The sequence below is a fragment of the Silene latifolia genome, chromosome 11 (genome assembly GCF_048544455.1).
Source record: "Silene latifolia isolate original U9 population chromosome 11, ASM4854445v1, whole genome shotgun sequence".
Classification (NCBI taxonomy): domain Eukaryota; kingdom Viridiplantae; phylum Streptophyta; class Magnoliopsida; order Caryophyllales; family Caryophyllaceae; genus Silene; species Silene latifolia.
In genome coordinates this window covers 77,302,112-77,319,981 of record NC_133536.1, presented here as the reverse complement: position 1 = coordinate 77,319,981, position 17,870 = coordinate 77,302,112, and the positions used below count along the sequence as shown (strand labels likewise).

Here is a 17,870-nt window from a genome sequence, read left to right as displayed (position 1 = left end):
AAGGGAGTTGGGGAACCTAATCTGCTTGATAGTTGGCTGAGAGAGATGGAGAACATCTTAGACTTGGTTCATTGTCCTGATGAGATGAGAGTGGAACAGGCTGCATTCTATCTAAGGGAGGCAGCAGGCAAGTGGTGGGAGGGGCCAATCTCTAAGGCACCGTACCGTACCGTATGGGTCCTAAGGAGATGGAGGAGCTTAGGAAACAGTTGGATGATTTGATAGAGAAGGGATACATTAGACCAAGTGTATCGCCTTGGGGAGCACCAGTTCTTTTCGTGAAAAAGAAAGATGGGAGCTTGAGGTTGTGCATAGATTATAGGGAGCTGAACCGTGTGACGATAAAGAACAAGTATCCTTTGCCAAGGATAGATGACCTGTTTGATCAGTTGAGTGGTGCAACAGTCTTTTCTAAGATTGATTTGAGGTCGGGGTACCATCAGGTGAAGATTAGAGAGGTGGACATACCAAAGACAGCTTTCACGTCGAGGTATGGCCATTACGAGTATGTGGTGATGCCGTTTGGGTTGTCTAATGCGCCGGCAGTGTTTATGGATTTGATGAATAGAATCTTCAGACAGTTCTTGGACCAGTTTGTAGTGGTGTTTATCGATGATATCTTAGTCTACTCTAAGACTAAGGAGGAGCATGAGGAGCATTTGAGGATCGTGTTGCAGACTTTGAGGGACCATGAGTTGTATGCCAAGCTGTCCAAGTGTGAGTTCTGGTTAGAGAAAGTTGCTTTTCTGGGGCATGTGATCTCTAAAGATGGGGTAGTCAGGATCCGGCGAAGATTGAGGCGGTGACAAAGTGGGAAGAACCAAAGAATGTTGCTGAGGTTAGGAGTTTCTTGGGTTTAGCTGGATACTACAGATGGTTCGTGAAAGATTTCTCCAAGATAGCTAGACCGATGACAGCGTTGAAGAGGAAAGAGAACAGGTTTCGTTGGGATGAGAGTTGTGAGACGGCGTTCCAGACATTAAAGGAGCGTTTGACCACAGCTCCTGTCCTAGCATTGCCTGAAGGGAGCGAGAATTTTGAGGTTTATACGGATGCCTCGAAGAATGGGGTGGGATGTGTGTTAATGCAGAATGGTAAAGTGATTGCCTATGCTTCTAGGCAGTTGAAGCCTTATGAGGAGAATTACCCTACTCATAATCTGGAGTTGGGTGCAGTGGTGTTTGCTCTCAAGATTTGGAGACATTACTGATACTGTCGTTTCGTACCAAAAATAAAATACCTAGATTACTGCTAACAGAAGTCAGCGGCAAGTAGGGTCGATCTCCACAGGGAGGCGGTGTACTATCTATTTGTCTATTTATCTGTCTAATGTCACGATGGGGGTTGAATTGATTTTAACTAAACTACTAAGGCTAAAGGCAAGAGAAAAAGGATAAAGGGAATTAGCAATAAGAGAAAGGGAGTATGCTAGGAGTCGGTCTACCACGGCAGCTATCAAATCTTATACTATTGGGAATACTGAGGCGATTAAACTATTGATAAGAAGAGCTATGGTCGTCACCTTTCGGTCCTTAAACCGCCCTAGAGCGTAAACCACTTAACTTTCGCCCTCACTGCAATACCCTATTGTAATTAAGCAAGCCTTCCCTTCCAATCTTTCGATCTAGGTCGGGGTTAACTAGATTTATGGTCTCTTGCATGCATTCATTCGACCGGATAACAGTTAAATTGCCTAATACAATTCCTATCGCAAGTCTAACCTATTTAAGTCAGTTAAAACATCGCTACCACGGCTTCCCTAATCCTAACATACTAGGGGGAATTAGCTACGCATAATTAAGGGGGAAACGAGAAATAAGGGAAGAACAATAAACATAAGTATACAATAATTAAAGGAGAAAAGGAAAGGAAAGAATTACTGAATTAAGTCCGGAAATTAAGAACAAAAGTGGCCGTCAGTAACAATGTATGTGAAAGTGATAAAAAGAGGAGAAGAAAAAGAAGAGAGGTCCGTAGTCCTCTTGTTAGATTTCTTTTATAGCCTTCAAAACATAAAACCTAATCTAAACTTCACGTGAATAGAAGCCCAATAGCTTGTAACTGCTCGATCGAACAGTTAAGTCACTCGATCGAACAGTTCCTGCGTCTGTTTACTCGATCGACCAAAGGTAAGGCTCGATCGAACAGTTGGCCACTCGATCGAACAGTTGCTTCGTCTGTTTACTCGATCGATCAAAAGAAACTGGTCGATCGAGTGGTTCCTGGTTCCAGCTCGTGTTGGTCTTGTAATTTGGTCTTTGACTTGGCCTTTTAGCTCCCGAAACACCTTCACGCATCCCAAGACAACTATATTTCCCGCTCCAAATTATCTCTTCCTCCAAATGCATGCAAAACGGACGGTAAATGACTTGATTTCACTACTTTCTGGTTCATTCCTGTAAATAAGACAAAATAACCCAAAGTAGCATATTCGGGGCATTTCGTAGCATAAAACCACGATAAAAACATAGAAATACGTGCATAAAATAGGCTAAAAAGACTATATAAAATGCACGTATCAAATCTCCCCAAACCAAACCTTTACTCGTCCCAGAGTAAACTAAATGCAACTAAAGGAACGGAAAAGATAACTCAGAGCTAGCTACAAATGCCCACTTAAACCAATTTAATGCAAGCAAACTAACACTTATAGCAAGACAGTCAAATGCAAACGAGTTATAAGATGTTTATAAAAGTGGCTGAACCGTCGACTTTGCAAGACCTTTAATAATGGACTCTCACGGGTCACTCTTCTCTCATGAAGCAAAGGGTAAGCAAATGAATGTAAGAGAGAAGAAGAAAAATCGTCGCTCACCTAGACTACGACCCACATAAACATGCATGCAACTAATATGATAGACAATTCTAGCTACCGTACATACATTCCAACCAAACAAGGTCTGTCACAAATAGAGGGCTTACAAAAATATGGTAAAGTGAGGCAATGGGTAGGAAAAGGCAAAACATTTATGGGAATGTGGAGGTATAGGCGGCCAAGCTAGTACCTAAACAGAACCATATGAAACATATCCATTTCCAACTCAATTTGAAATTAAGCACATGCCCTTCAGTTGGCATAAAATCTCACCAAACCAAACTAGAAACACTCCTCAAATGATATAAGATAGAACATAGGAGTCAAACCGTCAACCATTTTTTTCTTATCATCATCACGTTTTTTCTTTTTCTTTCTTTTTCAATATTTTTTTCATTTCTTCTTTTTTTTTTTCAACTTCTTTTTTTTTTTTCTTTCTCACGCTTTTTTCATCAACCTCCTTTTCTTCATAAATTACCAACTCCGAATCAATATGATATGAGCCAAACTTGATACAATAGACAATATACCGCAAAACAATCTAAACTAGCTTGACAAGGCAGGCTAAATTTGGATGTAGCTAAGGGTCAACTGGCAGATTTTGCTAATGTGGAGTTTATGGGTAAAAATGAAAGAAAAGGGAAATGTAAGCACCTCCCTGCATGTGACACCAACCACTAACCCGAATGTATGACGGCAAAAAGCAATTGAATTTCATATACGTGCAAATTGCTGAACATGTTATGCAAGGAGTAACTACTCACAATCCTACATGAAACCGGTCATAAATGACACCAGTTTATAAGGCTCTAATTCTTAGAAATTATAAGTAGGTTGCCAAAATTTCAGGTCAAGTCTATTCGTTCAGCTAAATTTTAACATTAACTCGTAGACATGCAAAAAGACGAAGCTAATAAGACTAATAGTTCAATGCAAGGCTTAAGCAAAAAGACAGATATAGTGCAATTTCATCATTGAAATCCACCGTTCCGACTCAACCTATATGCAAAAATAAACGTGAAATTTTTGAATTTTAACAATTTTTTTTTTCAATTTTTATGGAATTTTTGAATTTTTAACAAGAATAAACAACAATGCAAACATAAATTAAACGTGATAACTGAAATGCAATAAAAACAAGATGCAGACACAGATATGGATGCATAACCTCCCCAAACCAGACCGTACAATGCCCCCATTGTACCAAAACATGGAAAGGAAATGCAAACTGAAAGGAGAAAGAGAGTAAATACGGAAAACTCACAAGATACGCGAAATAAGGGACCTCCCCAAACCGACCATGAAATGGGAGGTTGCTAAGGGCCCGGAAAACCGTCTCAGGAAGCTAATCCAAGTCAAGAATACTCGATCTAGAGGAATAGTGTCTGATCGAGTAGAACGGGCGTCTAAAACTGCTCGATCGAGGAAGATACCAGTCGATCGAGTAGTTCTCATCTTGCAGGTGGTCGATCGAGTGGATTAATCACTCGATCGAGTGAATCCATCAGCAATAGTGCTCGATCGAGTAGAAAAACTACTCGATCGAGTGATCTTCAGCGTGTTCCTGCAAAACGCAATGAAAAACAGCCCGCAAACTAACAAGACAAGTATACTGAGATAGTTTTATGGTATAAAAACCATTTATTACAACTGAAATGAAATAAAAATGCAAAATAAAATCGCCGGGTTGCCTCCCGGGTAGCGCTAGCTTCAGTCAGGTCCCAGCTCGACCTTCTTTTTCTTCGAGCTCTCTAATTAATCATAATCAAAACAGCTCAAAGCGCGCAGCAACCTGTCAAATAGCTGCGCATGTGCTACACAAAAAGGTAAGTAGCACCAAAGTGGAATAGCAAAGTAGGAAATAAAAATGTGTAAACATTTAAGTCTAACAAATTTCCTATGAGCGCTCCTAAATTTATCCACAAAATAAAGGAGCGCGGGAGCAATTGTCAATAATATAGGGCTCCAATTCAGATTAACAATTTTATAATGATAAGGACGGTGAAAAATCGTTAATTTGTGCGTCCACATATGAGGGGGTATAGCTCTGAAAGAGGAAGAGTGAATAAGACGAGGCAATTTACAAACAATAATAAAATTACCGTTTACTACCTCAGGTTGATCACTCTTAACGACGGAATCATAGATAAAATAATGCATTACCTCTTCCGTGCTAGGAGTAATTACCGACTCAGCTGTCCTTTTGTCGCCCTCAGTGGAATTCGTCCCGTAAATCTCAGCCTCAAGCGCATCTAACTCGGCTTTGAATAAGGGGGATTCACCATAACCGTTATCATCGTCAAAATCGTCATCAAAATCAAGCCCAAATGACGAACCAAAGCTCCCAATGGCCAGACTACTCGATCGAGAAGAATTGTCATTCGATCGAGCAGTTTCCTCCTGCGTGCCACTCGATCGAGTAGAAATTCCACTCGATCGAGCACCTTCTCCTGGAAAATCACTCGATCGACCAATAATTGTCACTCGATCGAGTGATTCCTCCTGTACAGCGCTGAAATCTTCGCGTGGGACAGTGAAATATGATAGGAACTCGTCATCCGAGTCATAGAGGTCATCCTCGGCATTGGGCAACACGGTTTTCTCAGGGGAGAAACCGCTCTCAGCAAGGTATACCTCTTCTTCTTGCATCTCAGCTGCTAACTGAGCAACTACAGCCTCGAGCTCATGGAATCGAGCGTCCATATTTTTGTTGCACTCTTGCATTTGTGATACAAGCGTCGCCACTGAATATGTCCACTCCGCGATCTCTTCTATCTCCATCTCAGCTGCTAACTGAGCAACTGCAGACTCGAGCTTATCAATTCGCGAGAAGTATTCTTGCGCTTGGAATGCAAGTGTCTCCATCAAGGATTTCAGCTCCGCAATCTCTTCTTCTTGTATCTCAGGAGGATCTTGTTGCGGTGGCCATTGATAGGATGGATGTGGCGGCACAACTACAGCTGGATTGTGCTCAGCAGGACCACATCTCCCGCAGCGGATCACCTACTTTCCATATAATGGGACATCGGTGACGGGTAAAAGGTACTCAAGCCTTCCCTTTGACGGTCTTTCACCTAGAACTGTCTAGGTAGTACCTGTAAGGCCTATCAAAACAAAGACTCAAGGAAAAAGATCGGAAACGGCCTCAAGGGAAAAATCCCCTGAGGCTAAAAACAGATAAAATTTAACAAATAAATAAATAGATTGCCTCCCCGGCAACGGCGCCAAAAATTTGATACTGTCGTTTCGTACCAAAAATAAAATACCTAGATTACTTTGCTAATGTGTCGGCGGCAAGTAGGGTCGATCTCCACAGGGACGCGGTGTACTATCTATTTGTCTATTTATCTGTCTAATGTCACGATGGGGGTTGAATTGATTTTAACTAAACTACTAAGGCTAAAGGCAAGAGAAAAAGGATAAAGGGAATTAGCAATAAGAGAAAGGGAGTATGCTAGAGTCGGTCTCATGCGGCGGCTATCAAATCTTATACTATTGGGAATACTGAGGCGATTAAACTATTGATAAGAAGAGCTATGGTCGTCACCTTTCGGTCCTTAAACCGCCCTAGAGCGTAAACAGCTTAACTTTCGCCCTCACTGCAATACCCTATTGTAATTAAGCAAGCCTTCCCTTCCAATCTTTCGATCTAGGTCGGGTTAACTAGATTTATGGTCTCCTGCATGCATTCATTCGACCGGATAACGATTAAATTGCCTAATATAATTCCTATCGCAAGTCTAACCTATTCAAGTCAGTTAAAACATCGCTACCACAGCTTCCCTAATCCTAACATACTAAGGGGAATTAGCTACGCATAATTAAGGGGGAAACGAGAAATAAGGGAAGAACAATAAACATAAGTAAACAATAATTAAAGGAGAAAAGGAAAGGAAAAATTACTTTGAATTAAGTCCTAAATTAAGAACAAAAGTGGCCGTCAAGAATAAATGTATGTGAAAGTGATAAAAAGAGGAGAAGAAAAAGAAGAGAGGTCCGTAGTCCTCTTGTTAGATTTCTTTTATAGCCTTCAAAACATAAAACCTAATCTAAACTTCACGTGAATAGAAGCCCAATAGCTTGTAACTGCTCGATCGAACAGTTAAGTCACTCGATCGAACAGTTCCTGCGTCTGTTTACTCGATCGACCAAAGGTAAGGCTCGATCGAACAGTTGGCCACTCGATCGAACAGTTTTGTTTCGTTTACTCGATCGACCAAAAGAAACTGGTCGATCGAGTGGTTCCTGGTTCCAGCTCGTGTTGGTCTTGTAATTTGGTCTTTGACTTGGCCTTTTAGCTCCCGAAACACCTTCACGCATCCCAAGACAACTATATTTCCCGCTCCAAATTATCTCTTCCTCCAAATGCATGCAAAACGGACGGTAAATGACTTGATTTCACTACTTTCTGGTTCATTCCTGTAAATAAGACAAAATAACCCAAAGTAGCATATTCGGGGCATTTCGTAGCATAAAACCACGATAAAAACATAGAAATACGTGCATAAAATAGGCTAAAAAGACTATATAAAATGCACGTATCAATTACCTTTATGGAGCAATCTTTAAGGTATTTTCTGATCACAAGAGTCTTAAGTACATCTTCACGCAGAAGGAGTTGAACATGAGACAGAGGAGGTGGATGGAGTTGATTGGCGACTACGACATGGAAATCATCTACCATGAAGGGAAGGCCAATGTTGTTGCTGATGCTTTGAGTAGGAAGAGTGTACATTCCTTGTGTACAGCTCTATCTTTGATGAGGCCGAGGATGAGGTAGCGAGCTTTGGGATACATATGATGCGAAAAGGAGATGCCATGGGTGATATGACAAGACATCCGGAGTTTTATGATGATATTCGGGATAAGCGGCTTTGGATCCTAAGATAGTTGAGTGGAGAGTGAGTAGAGAAAGGGACAAAGTGTCCCGCTTTTCTATTCATACAGATGGTAGTTTGAGGTTTGATGGTAGGTGGTGTGTTCCTAATGATGAGGAGTTGAAAAAGACGATCACGACGGAGGCGCATTGCACACCATATTTAGTTCATCCAGGTGGAGACAAGCTATACAAGGATTTGAAGAAAACGTTTTGGTGGCCTGGGATGAAGAAAGAGACAGCTGAGTTTGTGTCCCGTTGTTTGACATGCCAGAGAGTTAAAGGGGAACAGAGACGACCACAAGGTAAGATTCAGTCTTTAGAGGTGCCTGAGTGGAAGTGGGAATCCATTTCCATGGATTTCATTGTGGGTTTGCCTAAGAGTCAACAAGGTAACAACATGATTTGGGTGATAGTGGATCGTCTGACCAAGTCAGCTCACTTTGTTCCAATGAAAGATACATGGACTAAGGCACAATTGGCTATGGCCTATCGAAAGAACGTGCTTAAGTTACATGGAGTCCCTAAGGACATAGTGTCTGACAGAGATGCGAGGTTTATATCGAGGTTTTGGAAAGAGTTGCAGAATCGTTGGGAACAACTTTGAAGATGAGTACAAAGATTTCATCCTGCGACAGACAGGGCAGATCGAGAGAACAATCAAGACTCTTGAGGATATGTTGCGAGCTTGTGTGATGGATTTTGGTGGTAGGCGGGAGCGAGAGGTTGGACTTGATAGAATTCTCTTACAATAACAGCTATCACACCAGTATAGGTATGGCACCGTTCGAGGCTTTGTACGGGAGGAGATGTAGGAGTCCAATCTGTTGGGACGATAGTGCTGAGGCAGTGGTTTTAGGACCAGAGATGGTGCATGAGATGGTGGAACAGATTAAGATGATCAGGGAACGGATGAGAGCAGCCCAGGATCGACAAAAGAGTTATGCAGATCTACATCGTCGGGACATAGAGTTTCAAGTTGGGGACAAGGTTCTTCTGAAAGTGTCTCCGATGCGGGGAGTTATGAGATTTGGGAAGAAAGGCAAGTTAAGTCAGAAGTTTATAGGGCCTTATGAGATCTTAGAGCGAGTTGGGGAAGTTGCTTATCGTCTGGCTTTACCAGCTGCGTTAGAGAGAGTGCATAATGTGTTTCATGTATCGCAGCTGCGGAAGTATGTGAGTGACCCGTCACATGTGTTGGAGGCAGAGAGCTTAGAGCTAGATGAGTCCTTATCATATCTGGAGGTGCCTAAGCAGATTCTAGACCGAAAGGTTAGAAAGACTAGGAGTGGTGAGACAGTTTTGCTTAAGATCCTGTGGTCTAACCACGAGACCGAGGAAGCTACATGGGAGCCAGAGGAAGCTATGAAAGAGCGTTACCCTTTCCTCTTTGATCAGGTATGTATGGTTACGGGGACGTAACCTTGTTTCTTTTAGGGGGGTAGGAGATGATCGCGAGCAGTTTTAAGAGTTTTATACACCTTTTATATGTAGTGTCGGTAGGTTTGTCGGGATGAGTTGGGTTAGTATCATGTTTTATGTTAAATTTTGTTTGGCTTTTGAGTCGGGAATGTTGTGGGAGTACCTTTGTTAGTAGTGGTTTGAACTTCGGGGACGAAGTTCCTTTTAAGGAGGGAAGACTGTAATACTCCGTATTTATAAGTCTTGGGGTACTCTATCGAGTAGCCCTTACTCTATCGAGTAAGGGTAAGTTGCGAAATAAAATAGTTTCGACTGTTGGGTACTCGATCGAGTAGTCAGGGCACTCGATCGAGTAAGGGGGTACTCGATCGAGTACCTTGGGTACTCGATCGAGTGTCCGGTTTAATGGGGAGTTTTCTCGGGTTTTGTTAATTATGCGATTAAGGTATTTAAGTATCGTCGTCATTGTTTTAAATCACTTTTACAAAACCTAAAACCCTGTTTAAGAGAGAAAGCAACAAGTTCATCTTCCTAATCGCATTCTTAGCAATTCCGGAGTTCGACGGTCGTTCTTGTCGTTATTCGTATCGTTGAGTTCCTTGCGTCGAGGGTAAGATCTACGTACCCTTTTTATTGTTTTTCCCTTGATTTGGTTAAACCCTAATTTAGAGATTGGGGGTTTTTGTGTGTAGTATGTGATGTGTAGCCTCTATGTGTTATATGATAGGAGGAGGGTTCGTAGAAGAGGCTTTTTGATACAAATTTGTTGATACCGTCTGATTGTGTGCTTTCCAGGTAGGATTTCCTACTCGGTATTAGTCCCATAATGGGATATTGGTGATGTGTTGTATTTGGTTGTTTGATATAATGATTGTACCGTGTTTGTGGTTGTGATTCTTTGTTGATGGTTCTCGAGATGCGTTCTCGGGTGAGTGGGGTCACTTGCGGGAGTGGCTTCACGCCCTAGTTTCGCCCTTCGTGGAACCCGCCACGGAAGGGGATGTGCACATTAATGGACAGGGTTATCGCTCACTATGTGGAGCGGGGATTTGGTGGGTACGGCTGCGGTCCCCCACTGGCAGGGCTGGTCCAGTGGACGATCGGGACTCGAGATGATGGGAATTGGTTGGTGTGTGTGTGTGTGTGTGTGTGATTAAGCTGTTTGTCTGTTTATCTTATTATTGTTATCTATATTGATTGTGTGATTAGTACTGACCCGGTGTTGTTTTGTAAACCTGCGGTGATCCATTCGGGGATGGTGAGCGGATATTGAGCAGGTATTGAGATGAGTATCTTGGGATAGCCGGGATGCCACGACATGATGATAGGAGTCTTCCGCTGTAGCCTTTAGTTTATTTACATTTCAGTTAGAACAGTCATTTTGAAATAGTGTATCGTACTTTTGGTTTGGTTTTGAGGATTGTAACTATTCGCTAAACTATTTATAATAAACGTTGTTTCTTTATTGTTGTTTGATTATCATTGCCTCGGGTAACCGAGATGGTAATGTCTTCATACCTGAGTGGTCCTGGTAAGGCACTTGGAGTATGGGGGTGTTACAGTACCCTTGCTGGAATCACCATCTCCCGGCATCTTTACTTCCCAAGATTAACTTGTTAAGAAACAAATTAATAACCTCTCTCTGGTAACTAAATTGATGTAAAATCTGGTCGATTTTAAGGTTTAGAACAGATCATTGGACTGTTTGAATTATATATTTAAATACGCAGCGGAAAAATAAACTGTTTATTTGATTTTTATATGTTTTTGAACGAAAATAATAAAGATATGACGTGATCAGTCTCTCCTCCCTCGCAAGGAACTTGATTGCAACGCACGACTGGGTTTTTGTGACTCTCACCTCGCAAGGATCAACCACACTCTAATCTCTCCCTCGCAAGAAAGAAATAAGACACTTAAAGCTCGCAAGCAATAAGCAACAAGAAAAACTTGTATTAATTCTCAAACTCAATGTGTATGTGTATCTTAAAAACTGAATACAAAAGACCCATATTTATACTATAAGGAAACCGACCTTCCTTCCCTAGAGTTCCCTAAAACGTCCTAAACTGATTAAGGAAACCTACTCCTAATATGGCAAATTGCCTTATTACAATCTTGCTAAGATTAGGAAAGAAACTATAAGGTAATAACAATACTACATTAAATTTATTGACTAGAATAAGGAAAGCTGAATTTAGGAAACTAAGGATTTATAGAGTAAATAGCCGACTTGAACATGCTTCCATTGCCTCCATTGCTTTCCCATGTTAACATAATCACTTGAATATTTATCATTTTCACTTGAATTGAGCACATTTTGAATCCTTCAAAATATTTGGGACACATTTCGACTTCATCTTCATTATACTCTAATGCTCCCGCATCAGTATTGGAGAGAGTAATAAATTACAATAATGCAAATTATACACCGTATTATGTATTAGAGTATTATACATAGTAATATTGATCAATGATTGCTAATTGTTATCAGTACCCACGCTAAGTAAGTTAATTCTTTTTTTTTGAAAGAAACTCGTAAGGGTCTAAATAGGTTGTTTCTAATTCTACGTGAAGTATAAAATACAAGGTATGTATGGAACGACTCCTTTTGAAATTTAATCTACACTAATGAACAAAGACTTAGTACTGACAACTCTTAGACTATGTTGAAGTCTTGTGGAAGAGTAATAATTTAATTGATTGGCAGATTTTAATCCACCTTTCATTTTCGCCGACCATTTAGCCTCGCTCTCCTGAACAAATAAATGGCAGAAAATTATCACATGAATGACATAATGAGTCGATCAAAATATACAACAATTAGAATTATTTTACCTGACCAAATTTATCTATGAAGTTTATTTCTACGTGTATCATTGACTCTCTATCTTTTAGAAAAGGAAATAGCAGCATGTTATTTGAATTTAATTGGAACCATTTAAAAATTGAGAATATTTTGAGATGAATACATCTGTTATTAATTCATTTGCAAAAGCTAAATAGCATAATTAAAAATACTAATACTTACCATATAGAGTTGAAGCTGTTATGTTGCTCAAGAGGCAAGAGCACTTAATTATCGAAATCTCGGTAAAAGAAACGAAATTTACCTTATATTGACGTGAATATCATCATGCACTTCGATTAATGTTGGGCCTAAAAACTCGAAATTTTGTTGACATGGTCGTCTTGAGAAAGCTCCCGGGATCAAGTTATGTACCTGTCAAATGAAAAATATATCTTAGACCATTAGTGAATAAGCGAGAAATTTAAACAAATTGAAAAAAAAAGGATAACTGAACTCTAATATAAAGGCACGTCTAACAAAGCAATTATGGGGATAAAAGGAGGTAGACGCTGAATACAGATTAAAAGATACGTTAGAGGGTCACAGGCAAGGGCCAAGAAGACATAACAGTAAAGCATTAAGCATATATAGATTTTATATGAGTAATTATTAGTCATAGAAAACTTGGTTTACTTTTGCTGACCAAATTACATCTACTCGATCCCATATAATTTATCTGCATGAAAGCCTAGGAGGCTAAACTTCCATTATCATCTTGCATTATTTATACTAATATACAATGCATCAGTAGTGTAATGGAATTTGGTTTCCAATGCAACTTTGTAATTTGGGTTTGACTCAAATTGTATTAGAGCATCTACAATGGCAAGCTAGTTGTCACTAGCTTACCTTTGCCACATCATTTTCTTAAGCTACAACCATTTTAAGCTAGAATTTACTCCAATGGTTTAGCCAACTTATTATTAGCTTAATTGCACCCACTTAATATAATCCTCTCTTTATTTATTCAATTTTCAAATTTCCAAAAAAAAATTAAAACTTTATTAATAGAATCACTATTTTCCTATTAGTTACATTACATTGTGGGTCCATTTAAGCAAGTAGCTCCATGGAGCTACTAGCTTAAAATTTTTTGGGCAAAGCTAGTCTACATGGCCAACTCCAATGGTTGAGCTACTAGCTTGCAATTTTATGAAATTGCAAGCAAGTCCCTAAATTAAACCATTGGAGATGCTCTTACTCCGTAAAATCTCTATCTCTATCTCTATATTTTATAATTTATGTTATCTTTGCATTATGATTTAGTTATGTATAACCCGAAAGTAATTCACAAAACTTGGACTCTCTATAATCGCTTTAAAAAAGCTTCTTTTAATAATATAAACTAGATTTAATTTAATGCCCGTGCGATGCACGAGCCTGTTGATAGAGTCTTATATAATAGTTAAAGGGGTAAATAAAGGTAAATAAATGAACAAGACGGAGGAGTGGTATTATAAGCATATGATTAGTAGAGTGTGATCATAAACTCACATTTGCATTGTACGGAGTATTACTCTTTGCCTCATCAATATATATCTCATAATGTGCAGTTTTAACTAAATCATGCTATTATTCTTTTTCTTCTTAAATAACTTCCATTTATCGACAGTTTAATGAGTTATTTACATCATAATCCCTATGACTCTTAGCTAGATAAATCATGCTACTCTTGCGAATAAAAGGTATTTCAAGTCATCATATAGTCTTAATAATGGATAAAGCTTATAGTAAAAATTCTTTTAACGGAATATACAACATATATCTTACTTAGGTGTAGAGATAATCCTTATTTGCTCTTTCCCTAAAACTCCAAGAGATCAAAAGAGCTCTTCTCCATTATTTTTTCCATGGAAAGTACATTATAATTTATAATCTCTTAGAGTAAGGGAAAAGCTCATCTTTTATCCTCTCCAATTATGAAGGGGATTTGAAGAGTATATTAAAAAGTCCAAAGTATAAATTACATGTTCTAAGTTTATTTTTTTTTTTAGTGAAAAATGTTCTAGACTTCTAGGTTTATTTTTATATAGCAATGTCCACAACAAATTGTGCATTGTAAAGCCGTTAGTCTCCCATGCATGATATATAGTAGTAATAGGCTATAAACACCAAAAATCCACCGCTAAAAGTGCACTCTCCAAAATCAGTTTATATATGATAGTTATCATTTTTTCAGTAACTTTATCCTATTTACCTATTAGGTTAGGATTGTTTACAATAGTAATATTATTATGTGTTTTACAAACTATGTCTATTTTGGACGTTCTAGATACACATTCTCGTTCTTCCGTGTTTGCCTTTTGTCCTCTTCAATAATCGCCCCTTCCTAATAAAAATCAAATAAATTTATTATAAAATCATATTATAAAAAATTTAATTATATAATAAATAATTATTGGATACCAGCTCCGTCATTAGAGATCTTGGACATAAGATTATTACTAATATTATATTGAATTATTGTATTAGAGCAATTGATTTTTTTTACTTTAAATAATACACAAGAGTTTTTTCACTCTTACTAAACCTATACGACCTCTCTAATTTCGGGAAATCATTTAAATTTAAACTTTCTACATAGCATGACATGGGTCAAAACTATTAAAAAGATATAGTAACTTTTATTATCTCTTTGAACATACAACGTGAAAATTGAAGACTTAAAATTTATTTATTTGACTTGTCTCATACTTAAGACGGTTTGTACAGTTTTAATTCTTAGAATTTTCCATTAATGAGAAGGACAATAGTTTAGAGCGATTGATTGTGCTCCTACAATACCCATAGATTTATTTTGTAACTTTAAAAGGTATAGTGGATATATCATCTTTTTGTAATAAAATCCACCATATCTACCTAGTCTGCGTACAATAGTACTTGGTGGTTGTTTTCAATTTTAAAGAAACTGTTATGTGTTACTCGTCTCTAATCATAATTGTTGAAAATTCTACTCATATCTCTTGTTATTTTAGGCTTACAAACATAATATAAACTACTAATCCATATAACTACACAGATTTCATAGTAAATGAACAATATAAAAAGGAAAACACTTTAATTACACAAATTATTGTTTAAGATGGTGGTATTTGTCCTAAACTTAAGACGGTCCAAATAACATACCACTTGGTTAGATAAGACAAAAACAAAATTATGCTTAGATAAACTATATATGCAGTGGTGTACTATTTAACCCATTTTATCTTAGATAATCTAAGACGGATATACCCGTTTTAAGAGAGACATTGAATTAAATATTATACTACAAAAAGCAAAAAGCAAAAAATAAAATAAAAATCTTACCACGATGGAAAAATGACCTTTTATAAACCTTTGCAATTGCTAGCCAAATTCTCCATAACTACAACAATAAAAAAACAACAAAATATGCATTAGTATAACTAAATTAAAGCCAATATGCATCATATAATATTTACATTGGGCATGCAATCATAAAATTTGTCTGATTGTACTCAATCAATATCGCAAGGAAATAAAACGATAAAAAATTAATCTTGAATATAATTAAACACAAGCTGGAAACGTGAAAGGAATAATATGGGTAAAATCAAAAGTGAAGGAAATAATAGGGGAAAAAGATTGATCTTTGCTTGTTAAGAATTACGGAGTCTTTATATATCCAACAAAATTAGTTGAATTGTTGTAAAACTCTCAACTTTTATTATTGTTTATTATTGTTTATTGGAAGTCCTTGTTTATCTATGATACGCAATTGCATTAAGATTGTTAGCATAAGAATACCAACTGTCAATCAGATTTTGTGACTTTTAAAAAAATAAATATTAAGTAGTTATTCTAGGTTGGAGACTCTAATATTGCTCGAAAAAAGTTTCCTTTATTAATATAGATAGATAGATAGATAGATATAGATTAAGTTGAAACGTCAATTTCATAATACATTCTTAATATGTGACCACCACCCACTTGATCACCACTCGAAAAAAACTCGTTACTCATGCCCCAATATTACGGGCCACAACCCTCTTGACCATCACTAACCTCGGCCTTACTAAAAAAATTGGCCACCCATCTCAAGCAAAGTTTATCGTCTTATGGATAGCCAAGTTTTGACAAATTGACAATTAACCTAAGCGCAATTTTATGACTTGTGACTGTTTGAAATTTTTGTTCTTAATCGTTATTCCCTGTCTCAATTTAAATAGTAGTTGTATTTAGTTATCATAGTAGTTAATAATAGTTAAATAATTAATAATATACAGAAATTAATGTTATCCAAACACACAAAATAACAAAGGGCAAATCGGAAAATTCTATGGAAAGGTAAGGATACAATGAGTAAAACAAAGAACGTGATATTGCAATATCAAGTTGTGCGATCATGTCTCCTCAACCGAATAATCTCATTTCTAACTCCTTACCTTTATAGTAAAGCTCAATGTTTAGGTGAACGAACTCATATACTTCACCGTAAAACTTAAAATCTTTAAAATAAAACTCAAAATTTTTATTATAAATCTCAGAAACTACACCAATAGTTGTACTAGTACAATTGGTGGTATAGTCTATGAACAAGTCTACTACTCACTATTATTATTATTAATTTTTGCAGTTATTTGCCAACGAAGAAGAATCGGCGAGTTAAGGAAATTTGTCGAGAAATCGAAGAATTATTGACAAAGATGATTCAATCACGGAAACAACAGATGGAAACTGAGGGAATCAGTAAGAATGATCTATTGGGAACTTTACTTGAATCAAATATGAGAGAAATCAAAGCACACGACAACCAAAAGGGAAAAGGTCTTACAACCCATGAGGTTGTGCAAGAATGCAAGATTTTCTATCTGGCTGGTTCCGAGACAACATCCACTTTGCTAGTTTGGACTCTAATTTCATTATGCAAACATCAAACATGGCAAGACCGTGCACGAGCAGAGGTATTACGTGTTTTTGGCAAGGACGGACAACTAAACTTGGAGAGTTTGAACCAACTCAAAATTGTGAGTTTTATTAATATTTCTCTAGTAAGTCTTTTTTTTCTAGAAACAAGAAGAGAACTGCAAAGCAGGTGCGAATTTGGTTAATGTTGGCGAATATTCTGCAAAACACATATAATACGTCAATTATTCGTTTTACTTGGGTGACAGACACCTACTCAAAATTGGTTTTGATGGCAGGTAAATATGATTATATGTGAGGTTTTGAGGTTCTACTCGCCTGTTTTTATGCTCATACGGAAAGTTCATAAAGACGTTCAATTAGGCGAGCTATTTGTTCCAGCTAATACAGAGCTTCTTTTGCCGCTTTGTATAGCTCTTTAAGATTGCGATATTTGGGGTGAAGATGCTAAGGAGTTTAATCCAACAAGATTTGAAGAAGGAATCTCAAAAGCCACCGAGGGTCAAGCTGTTTATTTCCCATTTAGCGTTGGTCCGCGTATTTCCATTGGCCAAAACTTTGCACTTATGGAAGCGAAAGTAGCCTTAACTATGATTTTGCAATGCTTTTCTTTTCATATTTCACCAGCGTATGTTCATGCTCCATATGCTATTACAACTGTTAAGCCTCAGTTTGGAGCCAACTTATTGTTGCAGAAACTATAATTGCATACACCTTCCTTGTTTATGTTGTGTTAAACTTTTGAAGACGTAATTTCTAAATAATAATTTCAAATAATTTTGGGGTATATAGTTTAGTTGCGGTAATTAGATAGCAAACTTATTGACACGCTTAAAATGTCGCACTTAAAGACGGCCAAATTAACAATTTATATACCACTAAACACACTAATTAGCACTAATTAAAAACTAGTAAAATAGCAAGCAAGGGATCGAACCCAAGAGAAGATGGGTTTTGCAAAAGTGAAATTAAAAGAGTAATTAGAACAATTGTGAGAAAAGTAACAACAATTATGTAAAAAA

At 37.7% G+C, this 17,870-nt stretch overlaps 1 protein-coding gene and 1 long non-coding RNA gene across 2 annotated transcripts in view; one reads left to right on the top strand and one right to left on the bottom strand.

Moving 5' to 3' along the window:
* Nucleotides 1–17,557, top strand: part of LOC141614929 (cytochrome P450 CYP72A219-like) — a 38,408-nt gene extending 20,851 nt beyond the window's left edge. Inside the window, exons 4-5 of the mRNA XM_074433595.1 lie at nt 16,559–16,949; nt 17,127–17,557. Of these exons, the coding sequence (XP_074289696.1) occupies nt 16,559–16,949; nt 17,127–17,270 (535 nt within the window). The 3' untranslated portion in view covers nt 17,271–17,557. The remainder of the gene's footprint in view (nt 1–16,558; nt 16,950–17,126) is intronic.
* LOC141614928 (uncharacterized) lies at nt 11,504–15,551 on the bottom strand. Its single transcript, XR_012529476.1, has 3 exons — nt 15,271–15,551; nt 12,227–12,336; nt 11,504–11,869 (listed from the first exon to the last, which is right to left on the bottom strand). It is a non-coding gene; the product is annotated as an uncharacterized LOC141614928 (long non-coding RNA).
* Nucleotides 17,558–17,870: the final 313 nt, after the last annotated feature.